The sequence below is a fragment of the Mustelus asterias genome, chromosome 2, assembly GCF_964213995.1.
Source record: "Mustelus asterias chromosome 2, sMusAst1.hap1.1, whole genome shotgun sequence".
Classification (NCBI taxonomy): domain Eukaryota; kingdom Metazoa; phylum Chordata; class Chondrichthyes; order Carcharhiniformes; family Triakidae; genus Mustelus; species Mustelus asterias.
In genome coordinates, this window is record NC_135802.1 from 161632714 (window position 1) to 161653181 (window position 20468).

A 20468-nucleotide genomic window follows, 5' to 3' on the forward strand; every position below is an offset into this window, starting at 1 on the left:
GCAGAATTCTTTCCAGCAGGTTGGATAACAATATCAGAGTTAGACAGAATACTGCAGTTTCAGAGGGAGACAGATTAGAGTGTATGTTTTTAGAAGGTTTGGAGCACAGTGTGTCAGGAACATAGCTGAAATCCTTCAGCGTGACAGATTAAAGCCTGTCCTACCCATGATCCTATCCTATGCGTAGCTGTTCTCAGTCACAGTGTGAATGGGAGGAGTGAAGTAGTAAAGGTAAAGGACCTTCCTGTTTGAGCAGGGACTTTCAAACGCGTGTGTTACTCCTGTGCCAGGGCCAGTCTGGGATGTGGAGAGGTGAGGGAAAAAAGATGCAGAGATTTAAGTTGTTCACCCTTGTGCTTTTTGTGAGGTATTGCCGGAATAGGAGCCAATTTCCAAATTCTCATCTGTGTTTTCAAATCCCTCCATGGCCTCTGTAACGTCCTACAACCCTTCGAAATATCAGCACTCCTCAATCTGGAACATCCCCGATTTTAATAGCCCCACCAGTGGCAGGGATGCCTTCAGCGTCCTGGGCTCTAAGCAGAGGAATTCCAGCGTTAAATTCTCTCCATCTCTCTCCTCCTCCTCCAAGATACTCTTCAAAACCTTGACCTTGAAACATGGACTGAACTGTTGATCATCGAATCTAATATCTCCTCATGTCGTTCAGCATTATAATTTGCTGAATATCATTCTGCTAAAGTGGTTTTGAGATGTTTTACAACTTGAGAGGCGCTATACCAGTGCAAGCTGTCTGTTTTCTCTGTCTTAATATTCCGAATTATGTGACACATTGAAGTAAAGACAATGTTTTGCCATGTAAGAAATATTCGAGCATGCATCAGAAATTTCAATTAACAACGCAGTACTTTGGAAGAATTACATCTTTTTCAAATTGCATGCAGCAGTTATTAAGCATGAATGACGATGCCGGCAGCTTTACGAAGCATCATTGATGATGTGTTAAACACCTTCTTAATGTCGTCCTGTTGAATTTACAACTTTCTGTTTTCAGTGTGCACTTGTACTTTCTGTTCCCGAACCTGGAGGAAGGTGGATTAGCTACCTACCGCACAGCCATTGTGCAGAACCAGCATCTTGCAATGCTTGCCAAGGTCAGTATTGTGGCTCACACGAGGTCCGTGGTGTTGGTGTACACAGTCCTTTCTCGCTGGGACTCTTGGACTTGATGGCTGGTGTTGACATTTATATATTTTAATTTATGGAGGCGGGCATCACTGGCTGGACCAACATTTACTGCCCATCCCGAATTACCCTTGAACTGAGTGGCTTTCTCGGCCATTTCAGAGGGCATTTCAGAGTCAATCACATTGCTGTGGCTCTGGAGTCACAAGTAGGGCAGTTTGGGTAAGGACGGCAGATTTCAATCCCTGAGGGACATTAGTGAACCAGCTGGGTTTTTACAACAATCGTGGTCATCATTAGACTTTTAATTCCAGATTTTTATTGAATTCAAATTTCACCATTTGTCGTGGTGGGATTCGAACCCAGGTCTCCATTCATTACCCCAGGTCATTCCCCAGGCTCCAGTGATAATACCAGTATGCCACCCAAAGACTAATGTCAAACCCTCAGTTTATTTAAAGCTGTTCTGCAAGCCAGAGATTTCATTTCAATCATTCAGTAAGATTGTGACTAATCTATCGCCTCAACTCCATGTTCACATCCAACCGCCATATCCCTTCATTCCTTTAGTGGCCAAAATCGAACAATCTCAGTCCTCTAGCTTAGAGAATTCCAAATATTCCAACCCCCTGAGTGAAGAAATCCTTTTTATTCTCTGTGCTAAATGGCCAACCCTTATAGAATCAGAGAATCCTACAGTACAGAAGGAGGCCATTCAGCCCATCGAATCTGCACCGACCACAATCCCACCCAGACCCCATCCCCACAACCCCATGTATTTACCCTAGTTAATCCTCTTGGCACTGAGAGTCAATTTAGCATGGCCAATTCACCTGACCCGCACATCTTTCGGACTGAGAGAGGAAACCGGAGCACCTGGAGGAAACCCACGCAGACACGGGGAGAACATGCAAACTCCAGACAGACAGTGACCCAAGCCGGGAATCGAACCCGGGTCCCTGGAGCTGTGAGGCAACAGTGCTAACCACTGTGCCACCGTGCCATCAGTTATCCTGAGACAATGTTCTAGACTGTCCAATCGGAGGGAAGCACCCTCTCAGCAGCTGCCATGTCTAACCCTCTGAGATGAGATCACTTGTCATTCTTTTAAGCTCCAGAATCTTATTGACCCATTCTAATCAATCTCTCCTCAGAGGGAAATCTTCGCATCCTCGGAATCAATTTTGTGATCTTTTGCCTCCGAAGGCAAGTAGATCTAGGGAGACCAGATCTGTTCACAGTTCTTCAGTCAGCGTCTCTTTATACAGCATCTCAGTGGGCAGCACGGTGGCACAGTGGTTAGCACTGCTGCCTCACAGTGCCAGGGACCCATGTTCGATTCCTGGTTTGGGTCACTGTGTGGAGTTTGCACGTTCTCCTGAGTGCTCCAGTTTCTTCCCACAGTCTAAAGATGTGCAGGTTCGGTTGATTGGCCATGCTAAAATTGTCCCTTATTGTCCAGAGATGCATACGTTAGGGGGCTTACCAAGGCAACTGCTTGGAGTTACGGGAATAGGGTGGGTAAGAGGGCCAGGTTAAAATACTCTGTCAGAGAGTCAGTGGAGACTCGATGAGCCAAATGGCCTCTTTTGCACTGTAGGGATTCAATGAGATGAGGACTTTTTTCCTTTTGTTATCACTTTAAGGGAGCTGAGTGGGTGGAATACTCACCTCTGGTTTGTTGGTTGAAGTCCCACTCCAGAGATTAATGCCCCGGTGCAGTACTGGAATAGTGTTGCACTGTCAGAGGTGTGGTCTTTTGGATGAGACGTTAAAGTGAGGTCCCGTCTGCCCTCTCAGGCAGATGTAGACAGTCTACTGACTCTATTTCAAAGGAAAATGGGTGGGTTCTTTCCGGCATGTTGGCCAATAATTCATTCAAAATCCACTCACTAACCTATTGCCGAAGGAGGGAGCTTGCTGCGCGCTAATTGGTTCTGATGTTTCTTACGCTGCAGCAGTGACCACATTTCAAAACGATTTTGTTTGCTGTAAAGCACTTTGTGCTGTGCTGTGCTGAGGTTGTGAAAGGCGCTACATAAATGCGGGTTTTTGTTTCATGAGTTGGATTTTGCTCTCTCACATCTTGGCCGTGAACCCGTCAACAGACGTGCTTTCTGAATGAATGTCTCATCAATTTTGATCCTTGTTTCTTCCCGCAGAAGCTGGAACTGGACCGTTTCATGTTGTACGCCCACGGGCCTGACCTGTGCCGGGAATCTGATCTACGGCACGCTATGGCGAATTGCTTTGAAGCCCTGATAGGTAATTACAAAAACAGGTTGTACGGGTAAAGGTTTGGGTTCGGAGGAGCACCGTGTGAGAATTTGGGTGAAGAGTAGACCGCGCTATTGGCATATTCATCAGAAAGTAAAACTCTTAGATCTGAAGGCTTATTCAGATGATCACAACAAGCCTCTACTTAGTTTCATACTACTGTTCCAAATGCATGAAAGAACAAAAAGACAAATGACTGGGTGCTCGAGAAAGCTGGTGTTAAGAGGAAGGTGGTTGAAGTAGTAATATCAAGCTCTCATGTTTTGGACATGATGCAAACAGGAGCGGAGTATTTGTAGGGGGGGGGGTGGAGGAGAGATAATACTTGGCCAAATACCTGGAAAATCTGCACAATGAAGCCCCAAGTTGTCATTGATGGAATAGATAGATACTATCAGAACGTGGAGTGGCCTCTATGGGATGGACATAGTAAGAAGTCTCGCAACACCAGGTTAAAGTGCAACGGGCTTATTTGAAATCACAAGCTTTTGGAGCGCTGCTCCTTCATCAGGTGAAGGATGAAAGATCGTGATTCCAAATATACCTGTTGGACTTTAACTTGGTGTTGTGAGACTTCTTACTCTGCCCACCCCAGTCCAACGCCAGCATCTCCACATCCTTGATGGAACAGATAGATACATTCAGAATGTGGAGTGACCTCTATGGGATGGGCAGCGGAGACTAGAAATGTGTGGAGAATAAGTGGTGAGGTTTACCCTCGGAACGAAGGTGTCAGACAGACTGACGAGGCTAAATTCACCAAATTTACACTCCTGATAATGAGTAATTCACCAAGCAAGAACTAGTCAGGAAATATGACACTATATTGCAGCAATGTGGAAGATTCCCTGGTTATGTCTTGTCCACAGAAAGCAGGCCAAATCCAGCCAGGCCAATTACTGCCCTCTCAGTCTACTTTCGATCATCAGTAAAATGGTGGCAAGTGTCGTCGACAGTGTTTTAAAGTTGCATTTATTCAGCCAAACCCTGCTCACTGATGCTCCGATTGAGTTCTACCAGGGCCACTCAGCTCCTGACCTTGTTACAGCCTTGGTTCAAACATGAACAAAAGAGCTGAACTCAAGGAGTGAGATGAGCGGCTGATCTTAACGTCAAGGCAGCATTTGACCGAGTGTGGCATCAAGGAGCCCTAGCAAAACTGAAGTCAGTCTCCACTGGCTGCAGTCATACCTAGCACAAAGGAAGATAGTTGTGGTCGTTGGTAGCCAAACATCTCAGTCCCGGGGTTCATCAGAGTAGTGTCCTAAGTCCAACGATCTTCATCTTCATCAGTGACCTTCCTTTGATCATAAGATCATGGATGTTCATTGATGATTGTCCCACGTTCAGCACCGTCATGACTCCTCAGATACTGAAAGAGTTCACATCCAAATGCAGCAAGACCTGGACAATATCCAGGCTTGGGGCTGACAAGTGGCAACTGACGTTCACACCACACAAGTGTCAGACAATGACTGACTCCAACAACAGAGAATCTAACCATCTCCTCTTGACATTTGGTGGCCTTATTATCGCCCACTATCAACACCCTTGAAGTTACTGTTGACCAGAAACTTAATTGTCATGGCTGCGACCTATTAGCACACAAGATAAATAATTTATAATGATTCTGACCGAAAGAAATCAAATGAGTGTCGCACATTGTTGGGAGAAATGTTCAAGAATTAATATGTGTCCTGCTCTCTGAAAGTGCTGTGGTTTGTAGTCCGTGCTAAATCATTATCGTCGACGGTGATACAATAACTGTTTTGGGTTTGGGAACAACTTTGGATTTTTGCAAACTAGTTCCAATAATTAATGTGTGTTAATTGATCTCCTGTACGTAAGGAACAAGGCAATGTGTAGATGTGAAGCAAGTTAAATAATTGGTGCAGTTTGCTCAGACACTGCTCTGACACCATTTGAAGCTCACACACTCTGTCCTCACTGCTGCACGATAATTGTGTGATTTTTCAATTTAAACGTCGGGAGATTTGGGAAGCTGGAACCGGAGGTTGGTCGGAGGATAGCCTCTAGAAGCTGGGAAATCTTTCCAAGGGATGGACTTTCTGCGGGTCACTATGTTAGTGGCTTGTGGCCGGTCTCATTATGGGGAGGTCAGTTTGAGGAGTGCTTTTGGGAGTTAAACTTGAATTAGAATGTGAATCAGAGCAGGGAGACACGAGGGAGGGAAACAAAGGTAGAAGTGAAAGATGAAAAAGTAGAAAGCAAAAGTGAAAAGCAGAGGAAATGAGGACTAGGAGCAAACAGGGCCATCATATAAAAAACTATATGTAAGAATGTTAAAAAGATAAGTTTAAAGGCCATGTATCTGAATGTACGGAGCATTCACAATAAGGTATAAATGTGTACAATATAACTGCATTAACAGAGACATGGCTGCAAGGTGGCCAAGGCTGGGAATTGAATATCCAAGGGTACTCGAAAGTTACGTAGGACAGGCATGAAGCAAAAAGAGGCATGGAAGGATGGATTCAGTGCAATAGTGAGAGGAGATTGGCTCAGAAGTCTGATGGCAGCAGGGAAGAAGCTGTTCTTGAGTCGGTTGGTACGTGACCTCAGACTTTTGTATCTTTTTCCCGACGGAAGAAAGTGGAAGAGAGAATGTCCGGGGTGCGTGGGGTCTTTAATTATGCTGGCTGCTTTGCCGAGGCAGCGGGAAGTGTAGACAGAGTCAATGGATGGGAGGCTGGTTTGAGTGAATGGCTGAGCTTCGTTCATGACCCTTTGTAGTTTCTTGCGGTCTTGGACAGAGCTGCAGCCAGACCAAGCTGTGATCCAACCAGAAAAATGCTTTCTGTGGTGCATCTGTAAAAGTTGATGAGAGTCGTAGCGGACATGCCAAACTTCTGAGAAAGTAGAGGCGTTGGGGGGCTTTCTTAACTATAGCGTTGGCATGGAGGGTCCAGAACAGGTGATTTGGAGTCCTAAAAACTTGAAGCTCTCGACCCTTTGTACTTCGTCCCCGTTGATGTAGACAGGGGCATGTTCTCCTTTACGCTTCCTGAAGTCGATGACAATCTCCTTCGTTTTGTTGATATTGAGGGAGAGATTTTGTTGCCGCACCAGCTCACCAGATTCTCTATCTCATTCCTGTACTCCATCTCATCATTGTTTGAGATCCGACCACTCCGGTCCACTAATGTCTTCAGGGCAGAGGTTGGAGGGACTAAAATTGATTTTTGACTATTTTTAAGTGAGCGAGAACAACATTTTGTATCGCAGTTAGTGATTGTCTTCACTGCGAAGAATCTTTGCACAATACAGTTTGAAAGTCACAACCTGTGAGGTAGGGGCTGCCAAGAGACGAACTTTGGGATTAAAAACTTATCAGTTAAAGTAGCCCAGGGAGCTGCTCCAGCCAATTTTGAGTGTCAGAACACTTCAGGGAGATTTGATTAGTGACATCCTTTGGTGAACTGGTGAAATCATTGGATTAAAGAGAGTGCCGCCCCTGTTTGGTGAACTGTGCTAACCTTCATTGTACAATGCCAGACTGTAATGACTGTGCAGCTGATTGGAGCCACGCTGCACCCAATCAGACCTCCCTGTCTCCAGACGAGTAGGTCAAAGGGGTCGCCTCTGACCCATTTACATGAAGTGTCCTTTTGTCCATGCAAACAGAAAGATGGCCTTCATTTGCAAGCATTATAATCTGTGCAGGAACCTGGAAGTGAAATGTCATTCTGTTCAGCTTCCTCGCTTGTTGGGTTTCATTTTGATGTAATCTCACTGAAGGGAGTTTCTTGAGGATGTAAGTGGCAGTAAACAGTGCAGCAAAGGTGAATCTCGAACACCACTTTGGAGTAACCCTTTGCGGCAGGCTTAGAGCAACTTCAGGACTTCAAATGGAGTGACGGGCAGAAACTTTGTAAGAAGTTGAATGTTGTAAATCTGTGCCCCAGCAAGAGGACAGTGGGCTGGATTTTTTGTGATCCCACTGCCTTACAACTCAACACTGGGTGGGTGGGCACCAACCACATGGTAATAAATAACTACAGGTCTATTAGATTTTCAGCAAGTCAGCTACCCTGGATAACACGCTGCCTACAGCATAATAGGGCTGCGGGGGCGGGAACAGACAGGCTGGTTTTACGGTCTACCTGAAAAAGGGGTGGTAAGGAACGGGCGGGGGGGGGGGCACCTCATTTGGACTATAACTTGTGTGCATTTGGGGTACCCCCTTTGCCCCCCCCACCTACCCCCATTCCCCCCGGAAAGAAAAACCAGTTAGGAGAAGTGTTCTTATTTCAGCAAGTCTGACAGCATCCATGGAGAGAGAATGGAGCCGACGTTTCGAGTCTGGATGACCCTTTTGTCAGAGCTGGCAGCCCAGACTCGAAACGTTGGTTCTATTCTCTCTCCACAGATGCTGTCAGACCCGCTGAGATTTTCCAGCATTTTCTGTTTTTCTTCAGATTCCAGCATCCGCAATATTTTGCTTTTATTCCTGTTTCCCCGTTTTACTGTTTTTTTTTCCCACTTCTGGTCTCCCCAAGCCACTCCCACCCCTTTCCTTCTGGATATCTTGCTTCATCCCCTCTCCCCACTTCTCACCCACACTGGACTCCAGGACTCCCCACTTGGCCAAAACCCCAGGACTTCCCTTTCTAGGTCACCTTCCTTCTCTTTGCAGCATTCCCAGCCGGATCCTCCACTAGATGGGATGCTAGTACAGACAGTTTTTGAATTCATTCATGGGATGTCTGCATCACTGGCTGGACCAGCATTTATTTCCCATCCTCAGTGGCCTTGAATTGAGTGGCTTGCTAGGCCATTTCAGTGAGTATTTAAGAGTTAAGCACATTGCTGTGGATCTGTTGAAGATTATTTATTTAAGATTATTTATTTATTAATGGCACAAGTAGGCTTACATTAACACTGCAATGAAGTTACTGTGAAAATCCCCCAGTTGCCATGCTGCCGCGCCTGTTCGGGGTACACTGAGGGCGAATTTAGCATGGCCAATGCACCTAACCAGAACGCCTTTCGGACTGTGGGAGGAAACCAGAGCACCCGGAGGAAACCCACGCAGACACAGGGAGAATGTGCAGACTTCACACAGACAGTCACCCGAGCTGGGAATCGAACCCAGGTCCCTGGCGCTGTGAGGCAGCAGTGCTAACCACTGTGCCACCGTGCTGCCCACCTTGTGTACATAGAATCCCTACAGTGCAGAAAGAGGCCATTCGGCCCATTGAGTCTGCCCTGACTCCCAAAGAGCATCTTACCGAGGTCCACCCCAAGCCCCATCCCACCCCATAACCCCACACATTTACCAGGGCTAGTCCACCTAAAGCACACTGTGCGGTGGGAGTCCCATTCTCACCTACTTTAGCCCACCTGCAGCATGTTATGATTGCGGCGTGGGCTTCTTCTGGGTGTGTGTCACCTTCTGGGCTGATCTTCCTTCCTTTGAGGGCGAGGGGTGGCGGGGGGGGGCGGTAGCTATCCACCATCTCTACCCCGCCTGTAGAAATCAGCCCATTCTCTTCAGGAAAGAAAAAATTGGAGCGATTAAAAGAAGATAAGAACAGCATTGCTATTTTAGTTACAAAAGTGATATCATCAGTGGTTGTCTTCACTGTGGATGATTGAAACATTGTTGTGAAAGTAATCACCCAGGGACTCGCAAGACAAACTTGAGGCATAAATCGTTTATTAGTCTAAAACATCCCAGGAGATTTTATTTTCTGTCAATTTTTCTGTCCTGACTATCCAAAGTCTTCAGGGAGATTTGATCAGTGGCATCCCTTGGTGAACTGGTATAATCATCACATTAAAGAGAGTGTGAGGAATTATGAGTTAAGTTGTCTTCCGCATCTGTAGTTATCTTGCGAACCTCCCCAGTGCCCATTTAGTGTGAACCCATCTTTTGTTTTTAACCATTTCTTTCTTTCTTCACTCACTCCCTCCTCAGCTGCGACTGAGGATGACTACTCCTGAGTGGGCATTGGTTATTCAGGATTGTTTCTGATCTGGAAGCTTTCTTTCAGAAGACAAGGGTGAACAAAACTGCACGCAATTAAAATGTGCAATAAATATCGTTGGCGCTTTGGGTGAAATCTAGTATTTATTTTCATAGCAGCCGAGTGGTTCTCGAATGTTATACGTTGAGTAATTTGATGTTGCATGTTAAAGCCCTGTCAGAATCACAAGGCTGGCTGGATAAGCCTGTCACGAGTTGGGAAATTGAAATTGGATTTCTACTCGAACCCCTTGTATTTAAGCACCTGCTCTCTGATGGTAAGTTGATTACTTTTGCAGGAACTGGTCTCCGACGCCACTGCTCATTTTTTTCTCCCCTCTCCTCCACCGTTTTGAGTTAAAAATAACATAAATAACTATTTCATTACTTAGTTACCATACAGTGCGGACCGTCAGTTAATCTGCCACATGCGGACTCAGCTGAATTTCTGGGAACTGTTTTTCAGAGCAATTATAGAACTTGGAATAGTTGCGTCCATGTGTGGACCCTTGTGTAGCTTTATACTGCCTGTCCTTTCCAAATGTAAATAAATTAAATTATGAATTTCTCAAAGGAAAAGATTGATTTATGTTGCTGCACCTCCTGGCCTTTCAAACACATTAATTATTTACGGCCTTATAACAATTTGTTCGTATTTAATCAGTTTGCAGGCATATGTGACTATCTACCTTTGGGATTTGGTGTCTTTGGGTGTTCTTTTTAATCTTACAGAAATGTTTTACTTTGCAGGTGCTGTCTATCTGGAGGGTGGCCTCGAAGAAGGCAAGCACTTGTTTGGGAGACTCCTGTTCAATGGCTCGGTAACATATGCAATGTCCTTATCCACGCTATGCTCATTCACCCTCTGTGTTCTAATTTCCTGGAATCATGTATTTTTCATTTATTTATGAGTCGCACAAGTAGGCTTACATTAACACTGCAATGAAGTTACTGTGAAAATCCCCTAGTCACCACACTCCGGCGCCTGTTCGGGTTACACTGAGGGAGAATTTAGCATGGCCAATGCACCTAACCGATACGTCTTTCCGACTGTGGGAGGAAACCGGGGCACCTGGAGGAAACCCACACCGACACAGGGAGTGTGTGCAAACTCCACTCAGGCAGTGACCCAGGTCAGGAATTGAACCCGGGTTCCTGGAGCTGTGAGGCAGCAGTGCTAACCACTGTGCCACCGTGTCGCCCCAGTCTTTTTGCATATGATTTAATTGGTGCAATGTCTTTTTGGGGGGGCTTTTCTTCGTGAATTTTTTCTTAGTGAATTTTTTTCTTCTACCTTTACATTCAACAGTTGTCTGAACCAAGGAGTATGTTGTGTTTTAAAGCAGCACAGTCTTTTAGTTTGTGGTTAATACCCTGACTGCTGTTGCAATGTGTCTCCTCCTTAATCTCCTACATGTGGCATGCAGTACAGGGATGAAGTTAAAGAGCGATTAATTGCCAGAGTTTTCTAGGCAGTACACTGATTTCGGAAAGGGCTAAGGCAAAAGTGAGCTGAAGCCCTGGAGTGCCCATTGTGAATGCTTTGTTTAGTCTCTGTAAACCTATCCTTCATTCATTCATGGGATGTGGGATGGAGGGGGGAGGAGGGGGGGGGGGGTGGTGGATGGTGATGGCGAGGCCAGCATATATTATCCAAACCTAATGGACTCGGGTTCATTCCTGGCCTTGGGTGACTGACTGTGTGGAGTTTGCACATTCTCCCCATGTCTGAGTGGGTTTCCTCTGAGTGCTCCGGTTTCCTCCCACAGCCCAAAGATGTGCAGGCTAGGTGGATTGGCCATGCTAAATTGCCCCATAGTATCCAAAAACTGTGTGGATTAGCCATGGTAAATGTGCGAGGTTAAGGGGATAGAATGGGGTCCCGGGTAAGATGCTCTTTCAGAGAGTTAGTGCAGACTCGAAGGACCGAGTGACCTAAAGGGATTCTATGGATACTTCTATGAAATGCACCCCATGATAGGTGGTGGATTGAGGTTGAACTGTAGCCTTCAAAAGGGAATTGGATAAATACTTGGAGCTCGTATAGGAAGAGCAGGGCAGAAGTGGGACTAACTGGGTTGCTCTTTGGAAGGGCAAGCACAGCTTCAATGGGCCGAATGGCTGTTTCCTGTGTTGCGTTGTTCTATGATTCTATGAAGTTCTTGGAATCTCAACTTAGCAAAGTTGTTGAGCAAGTTGTGATTGTTTCTCTGGAGCCACAGTTGGGATGCTCTCTCCATCACATTCATTTTCAACTGGCATATTGAGTTCTGTGGTAATAAATGCACAGTGGGTTAATTGGTTCAGATTCTATTTCCTATTCCAAGTCGCTTTTTATTCTAACACTATTGAATTTTAAATGGACGTTAAAAATGGTGGTAACTCCCTGTATGGAGGTTTTTATTTAGTAATGTAACCTTTTTGTCTTACATCCCGAGAATACTAAACCAACTCATCTGTCTCTCTCACACAGGATCTACGCGATGTGTGGCTTAATTATCCACTTCATCCTTTGCAAGTAAGAACCAGTTCCAATCATTTTATAATCTGAGTGAAATAGAAATAAGAGTAGGCCACATGCCACTTGAGTCTGCTCCGCCATTTAACAAGATCATGGCTAATCTTCTGCAGGCTGCATATTACGCTGAATGTTGGACTTTACCCTTTAGCAGCATCTGAAATGCTGGAAACCTGGAATAAAAACAGAAAATGCTGGAAAGAGTCAGCTGCTTGGACAGCCTTTGACGAAAGGTCATCCAGCCAAAGTGTTAACACACTGTGTCCGTGTGTGTGTCTTCTCTCCCGCCTCTCGCTCTCCCCCTCGCTCGCTCTCCCCCTATCACTTTTTCTTTGTGTTTTACTCTCTCCCTTTCTCTTTGTCTGTAACTTGCTCCCTCTCGTGCTCTCTCTCGCATGCTCTTTCTCTCTCTCTCTCATCTCTTTTTTTCCTTTTTCTGTCTCTCTCTCTCTCCCCCTTTCTCTCCCCCCCCTTTCTCTCCCCCCCCTTTCTCTCCCCCCCTTTCTCTCCCCCCCCTTTCTCTCCCCCCCCTTTCTCTCCCCCCCCTTTCTCTCCCCCCCTTTCTCTCCCCTCTCTCTCCCCCCCTCTCTCTTTCTCTCTCCCCCCCTCTCTCTTTCTCTCTCCCCCCTTCTCTTTCTCCCCCCCTCTCTTTTTCTCTCCCCCCTCTCTCTTTCTCTCCCCCCTCTCTCTTTTTCTCTCCCCTCCTCTCTCTTTCTCTCCCCTCCTCTCTCTTTCTCTCCCCTCCTCTCTCTTTCTCTCCCCCCCTCCTCTCTTTCTCTCCCCCCCTCTCTCTTTCTCTCCCCCCCCTCTCTTTCTCTCCCCCCCCTTCCTTCTCTCCCCCCCCCCCTATCTTTCTCTCCCCCCCCCCCCCCTCCTTCTCTCCCCCCCCTCTCTTTCTCTCTCCCCCCCCTCTCTCTTTCCCTCCCTCCTTCTATACAGATGTTGCCTGGCCTGCTGAATATTAGCGGCACTTTTTGTTCCCATTGAAGACCCGGCAATGTCAATCACCTCCTCACACGGTGCGAGTCTCTGCTGGAGCGTTGAGTGGTACAGTGCAGGGAAGCATCTTCCTGAGCTTCAAAGGCCGGCGTCCTGCGGGTGGCAGCAAAAAGGGGCTCTTGAACTAATGCAATTTCTTTTCACTTCTGACTACAACATCCTCCTGATGCCACTCAAACGAGGAAAAGGGAAAACAGTCCCTGTTTTAAATGCACCCTGTAGTCACTATTTGTGTGAATAGGATTAAGAGTGGAATCTATAATTCTGTTGTGCAGGTAGGGAGACTGAGAAAGGAAAGGTATTTTGAATATATTTTCTGTTTCTTACAAACATGTGAAGATTATCTATTTTTAAATCTGCATCTTTTCTGCTCTTGGAGAGTGTTGTGAATTCTCAGTGGACCGGCCGTTATAGGCTCTTGTTTCAGAATTAAACAGGCAGCTTTGGTTTCGAGCTGCTATTTCTGTCAGTGCCACCCCGCTTCCCAGGGCGTGAGGACCCCAGCAGACCCATGGCGGCCTTGCCTGATGCCTGCTTTCAATCCAGCGGGTGCTCTACGGACTTGGGTGTCACCAGGACCACGCTGTGTTACTGCCTCTTCCGAGATGTTCCAGGCAGCCTTGTAAGGGGTTGAACGTGTTGCCCAGCCCTTGAAGCTCTGGCGAAGGCTAATCCTGAGGGAGAGGGCACCTGGAGTTGCTGCTTTTCTGGCTTAGTCAAGCTTCACCTGGAGGCCAAGATGTCCGTGAGATGAGACATGTTGGCCTCCAGATGCGTATTGGTGTATCTAATTGGAGTCGGAGCCTGTGCCCACCCCCCCCCCCCTCCCCATCCACCCCCTGGCCTGCCCTGATCTCCAGCCCAACCCCACCCACACACCCCCCCGCCCCCTCAACAGTTACCCCCCCCAGCCCACCGCAATCGCTGGCCTCCCTCCTTCCCCCACTGATTCCTATGCAGAGTGGTAGCGGGGTCCCGCCCCCTTGGCACTGCCCCAGGCCTGATGGGCAATGCAAAGGGCATTGACACTTTGCCCCTTGGGCAGTGCCAGGGGTCAAAGGCTGGCACTGCCAGGGTGCCAATGTCCAGGGCGCCCCGCCCCGCTGCCCGACCCCGTGGGCGGCCCGGATTGTCACCCCTCCCCTTCACTTCAGTGGGGTTGGGCCACTAGCTCCCCGAAAGTGGGGAGCTAGTGTAATCCCCGCTGGAGTGAGCCACTCTGGCAGGGTGGGAGATGCTAGCGGGCCTGGAGAATTCAGTCCTGTGCTCGCTAATCTCATTTAAATTATATTTAAATGACCATGTTAATGGTCTTAGCGCCTCCCCGCTGATTTCTGGAGTGGAGCAGACACCACTGGAAATCCAGTGCTGGGAGACACTAGCGGGGTGCGAACCCCGTGAATCGGCCAACTGGACACTCTCCCAGCCCACAGCGCTAATTTTTAAAAGTTTTTTTCTAAGTTTATTTGTCAGTGTCACAAGTAGATTTACATTAACACTGCAATGAAGTTTCTGTGAAAATCCCCTAGTCGCCACATTCCGGCGCCTGTTTGGGTACACTGAGGGAGAATTTAGCATGGCCAATGCACCTAACCAGCATGTTTTTCAGACTGGGAAGAAACCGGAGCACCCGGAGGAAACCCATGCAAACATGGGGAGAATGCGCACAGAGTGACCCAAGCCGGGAATCGAACCTGGGTCCCTGGGATTGTGAGGCAGCAGTGCTAAACGCTGTGCCACTGTGCCGCTGGCGCTGCGGGATGGGAGAATCACGGCTATAGTGTCCCAGCTATCCCCGATTTATATTCACTTTTAATTACCAATCAAATGAATCAGTTTTCCGATAAACTATGAACAAATCAACAGCCTCTTAAAGGGGCATGCTCCCTATTTATACCCTTTCTGCGTGCATTAATTAAACAAATGGTTAAATTTATAAATGAACAATTTCAAGGGGAAAGCCCCTTAAGAAGGCACCGTAACAAAAGATAAAAATCTAAAAGGAAACTTATCAAACCCAAAATGAAATGTCATCGTGGCAGCCAGGGATGCACCCCAGCCCACACAGCGCTACCAATAGGCCTCAAGCATGCCAGAGGTCACGCCCGCTCCCTCCCCAAGGACATGCGCAGTGAATGTAGCCACAGAGAGGGGGTGGGAGACAGTCATCATCTATTTATATGTACTCAAAGTACTTCATTAAACAATGCCCTTAACCTGTGCTTCTTAACAATATTACAATGCTTTTAACAGTTGAGAGGAAGTTGTCTCTCGTGGGGGAATCAAGAACTGTGGGCACAGTTCCAGAACAAAGATACCCCAGTTCAGGCAAAGATGAGCAAGAATTTCTTTTCTCAGAAGGTCACTAAACTTTGGAATTCTCCACACCGTAGAGTAGTGGAGGTTGGTTTGTTGGATATATTTGAGGCTGAGCTAGACAGAGATTTGGCCGACAAGAGAATGAAGGGTTTTGGGAGATAGGAAAGCGGGATCAGTGTTCCATTCAGATCAGCCACGCTCCTGTTGAACATAGGAGCAGGCCCGATGGGCCGAATGGTCCGCTCCCTCCTCCTGTTTCTTCCGTTTTTATTACAATCATCTCTCATTCTTCTAAACTCCAGAATACATCGACCCATTCAACTCAGCTGGGACCATTAGAAGTTGTAATAGCTCATCAATGGCCTGGTCTTCAGGTTACTCCATGTCTAATCCCAACAGGAATGGGCAGATGTTCTTCACATCTGTTCCACACCTGGGTTTAAAGTCTGTGCCAAGGCTAGGATGGATTAAATGTTATTAGTGCCAGATCCAATTCTGTAAAAAAAAAATATCCAAATGACAATCATTCGGTACAGAAGAAGCCCTTCAGCCTGTCAAGTCTGCACCGTCACATGAGAAACACCTGTCTTAGAGATCTTGGGGTTCATATCCACAGATCTCTGAAGGTTGCCACTCAAGTGGATAGAGCCGTGAAGAAGGCCTATAGTGTGTTAGCGTTTATTAACAGGGGGTTTGAGTTTAAGAGCTGTGGGGTTATGCTGCAACTGTACAGGACCTTGGTGAGACCACATTTGGAGTATTGTGTGCAGTTCTGGTCACCTCACTATAAGAAGGATGTGGAAGCATTGGAGAGAGTGCAGAGGAGATTTACCAGGATGCTGCCTGGTTTGGAGGGTAGGTCTTATGAGGAAAGGTTGAGGGAGCTAGGGCTTTTCTCTTTAGAGCGGAGGAGGTTGAGAGGCGACTTAATAGAGGTTTATAAGATGATGAGGGGGATAGATAGAGTGGACGTTCAGAGACTATTTCCTCGGGTGGATGTAGCTGTTACTAGGGGGCATAACTATAAGGTTCATGGTGGGAGATATAGGAAGGATGTCCGAGGTAGGTTCTTTACTCAGAGAGTGGTTGGTGTGTGGAATGGACTGTCTGCAGTGATAGTGGAGTCGGACACTTTAGGAACTTTCAAGCGGTTATTGGATAGGCACATGGAGCACACCAGAATGATAGGGAGTGGGATAGCTTGATCTTGGTTTCGGACTAAGCTCGGCACAACATCGAGGGCCGAAGGGCCTGTACTGCGCTGTACTGTTCTATGTTCACACTAGGGACCTGAGTTCGATTCCCTGCTTGGGTCACTGTCTGTGTGGAGTTTGCATGTTCTCCCCATGTCTGCGTGGGTTTTCTCCAGGTGCTCCGGTTTCCTCCCACAGTCCGAAAGACGTGCTGGTTAGGTGCATTGGCCATGCTAAATTCCCCCTCAGTGTACCCGAACAGACGCCGGAGTGTGGCGACTGGGGGATTTTCACAGTAACTTTGTTGCAGTGTTAACGTAAGCCTACCTGTGACACTAATAAATAAACTTTTCAACTTTAAACTTTTTTGCCCTTCTATATTTTGTTCCCATTCCGTCACCTGGCCCTTTGGAATCGCTGTGCAGCGGATGAATTTTGATTCCACTTTCTGGGGGGAGTGTCAGAGTTGGCTCATGTGGTCTGAGCGATATTAATGTACAGAATCTGAAAGGCAAGATCAGCAAAGCACCTCGGGTTAATGACCACATCGATAGACATTAATTCAGCTCCCAGACTCGCCCTCTCTCTCTCTCGCCCTCTCCCTGTCTCTCACTCTCTCTGCACAGTAACCCTTTGAATTACTCATCCAGCCTTATTGATAAAATAACAAAGGAAAAAAATCAATTGTAATTAGACTGAAACTGTAATAAAAGGTTCCAGAGTTAATTGGAATTCTTTTTTAATTGTTTAATTCTTTGAAAAGAAACCAGAACGGCAGGCCAGGTTTTACTGTCCTCCAGCGCTGCGATTCTTGGCTCCACTCCTGCATTAAAAGTAGCAATGCTATATTTCTTTGGTCTTGCTCTTTACTGTTTGTCATGTTGATGGGAATCATTGCCTGAACACTGCCTCCATTTCCCCGTGCTCTGGAGATGATAAATAATTTGCAAAGATACTTATGCTGATTTTTATTACTGAATAAGCTTTGCATATATATTGCATTTTGAGTTTGTATTTCAAATACCTTTGCACCTCATTGCAAACGCGGGAGGTAATCATGCAGTTCAGAATGATTACCGAGGCACGTTGTGGCTGTCCAATTGAGGTTCTGCGGGAAGGGGACAGGAGTGTTTACAGCTTTGCCGACCTGCTCTTCATCTGTCTCTCCTCAGTGTTTACAAAGAAAGCTCTTGTCGCCGGCTGCTGTGATCCCTCCGAGACAGGGGGGACATTGGGAAATTCAACTTCCTTTCACAGTGCTGTCCCTTTCATGTTCTCCGTCTGGACGAGCTTCACCCTAATGTGCTGCAGTGCTCTGCAGGGCGGCGTGCAAGGCTCATGACTTTGTAAATAACCAAATTAACATGCCGCTTTCAGTGGGGACAGCGGGGTTTTTTTGTGTGTGCGTGGAGCCTTTGATTTATGTTGCCTTTTAAAGAGAGTTGAGGCTTCCATCTAACAGGGAGAAACTCCTGCATGCTAATGAAGTCAACCCTCAGTCCATACTGTCTTCTTTTCATTGTGTATATGGACCGCCCTTGCTTCTCCTCGAGAGACTATTTTGAACAACCCAAGACTTTGCAGCTTTGGCCAAAGGGCCACTCTGTGGACAATAACCAACTCCTTTTTTGGCGGGTCACAGTGATTGATGAAAGTCGATGCCAGGAAATCTACCTGTTGCTTGGCTGATATGGAAACAACTCTCCGGTGTATCCACAGCTCTGAATGAAGCAGCGTTTGTGTTGCTTTACGTACATTCTTTATTCTTTCAGAGATGTGGGCTTCACTGGCTCATAGAATCCCTACAGTGCAGAAGGAGGCCATTTGGCCCATCAATTCTGCACCGACCACAATCCCACCCAGGCCCTATCCCCATAACCCTATACATTTACCCTAGCTAGTCCCCACTGACACTAAGGGGAAATTTAGCATGGCCAATCCACCTAACCTGCACATTTTTGGACCTGGGAGGAAACCAGAGCACGCAGGGGAAACCCACGCAGACACGGGGAGAATGTGCAAACTCCACACAGACAGTGACCTAAGCCAGAATCGAACCCAGGTCCCTGGCGCTGTGAGTCAGCAGTGCCAACCACTGTGCCACCGTGCTGCCCTCGCTTGGCCAGCATTTATTGTCCATCCCTAGAAGGTGGTGATGAGACACTCTTTGAACTGCCGCAGTAGGTACACCTATAGGGCTATTAGGGAGGGAGACTCAGGATTTTGACTCAGCAACAGTGAAGGAACAATGATATATTTCCAGGATGATGTGGGCTTGGAGGGGAACCTTTCAGGTGATGGTGTTCCCATGCAGCACCTACCCATGTCCTTCTAGATGGTAGCGGTCATGGGTTTGGGAGGTTGCTGCTGAAGGAGCCTTGGTGAGTTGCTTCAGTGCATCTTGTAGCTGGCACACACTGTTGGCACTGTGCATCAGTGGTGGATGTGGTGCCAATCACATGGGCTGCTTTGTCCTGGATGGTGTTGAGCTTCATGAATGTTATTGGAGCCACACTCATCCAGGCAAGTGGAGAGTATTCCATCACACTCCTGCACTTGTGCCTTGTAGATAATGGGCAGGCTTTGGGGAGTCGGGCGATGAATTACCCTCTGTAGAATTTGTAGCCTGTGGTCTATTTCTGTGGCTGCTCTAGTTCAGTTTCTGGTTGGTGGCAGCCAGGATGTTGATGGTGGAGGATTCAGAGATTTTTAATGGCATGGGGAGAAGGTTAGAGGAGATGTGAATGGTGGTGAACATTGTGTGACGTTAGGAATGTTGCATCCCTTATAGCCAGTTGGTGAAGGATGAAACTGGAGTCAATCTTCATTCAGTTTAAATCTATTCATGGAATACTAACTGTCCTGGCTGGAGACAATTCACATCTCTTTAACCTGTGATTATCTCTCTCTCCACTCACACTGTCTGTAACTGTAAAGATTCGCATTCCAACCATTTATCGCATTCCAATCTGTAATTATCTTGTAATTGAGTCTCTGCCTACAAATGCTGTGTTTGTGAATCTACCTCTCCACTCACCTGATGAAGGAGCAGCACTCCGAAAGTCCGTGATTCCAAATAAACCTGTTGGACTTTAACCTGGTGTTGTGAGACTTCTCACGGTGCCCACCCCAGTCCAACACCGGCATCTCCACATCATGGCTATTCATAGAATGAAACGTTACAAATATATACCTCCTAACTCAACCACTCCCCAGTGTCCATAATAACGTGCTCAAGAGCCAACCCTGCACATGGTTAACCGCAATTGATGTATAATTAACCAGGAAAACATGTCCACGTATTCCAGCTCTTAATGATGGTGTTAACCTGAGGAAATATTGGAGCCAATTTTAATTATCTCCGAATTTGGTGCCTTCAGAGGCTTGTGCTCCAGCCACTTCATCTTGAATAGGCTCCTCCGAAAGGTGGGGGTGCTGGAGCACCCCACTTTGTTCGATATATAATATTGGGGTCGAAGCATGTAGTGCGTAAGACCCGGCTGTTCATGTTCCTGCGTCAGCCATCGCTCAATTGGGAGCATTCTCACTTCAGAATCACAGAATTCTGGGTTCAAGTCCCGCCCTAGGGTTTAAGCACAAAAGTCAAGACTGACACTCTGGTGCGGTACTGAGGGAGTGCGGCACTGTCAGAGGTGCGCCACCTTTCAGATGGGATGATAACCTGTTAGAAATATTTGTCAAACCAAATCAGTTCTATGTGATTGTGAGCCAGATAAAAAGTTTCAAGCAGCTAACTGTTTGCCTCTTGTCTCAGCTACAGGAATCGAATACAGACAGACCTCTGATTGCCACCTCTCCCGTTCTAAAGAAACTGACTGATTTTGAGGAAACAATTGGAGTGAATTTTATTCACATACGCCTCCTGGCTCGAGCCTTCACTCTGCGAACTGTTGGATTCAACCATCTAACTCTGTGAGTTGAGTGAATCCTGGTCAATCTCCACCTTCCCTCTGTGTGTTTTCACTGATGTCTCTGAGTACGCTCCTGTATTTTTATTTTGAGTGTA

At 46.9% G+C, this 20468-nt stretch overlaps 1 protein-coding gene across 2 annotated transcripts in view; it reads left to right on the forward strand.

The window, feature by feature from the left end:
- drosha (drosha ribonuclease III) overlaps positions 1-20468 on the forward strand; it is a 159365-nt gene that overhangs the window by 78402 nt on the left and 60495 nt on the right. For both annotated transcript variants that reach the window (XM_078200076.1, XM_078200065.1), the window contains 5 exons: positions 1016-1115; positions 3309-3411; positions 10163-10233; positions 11886-11930; positions 20217-20374. In XM_078200076.1, the coding sequence (XP_078056202.1) occupies positions 1016-1115; positions 3309-3411; positions 10163-10233; positions 11886-11930; positions 20217-20374 (477 nt within the window). The remainder of the gene's footprint in view (positions 1-1015; positions 1116-3308; positions 3412-10162; positions 10234-11885; positions 11931-20216; positions 20375-20468) is intronic.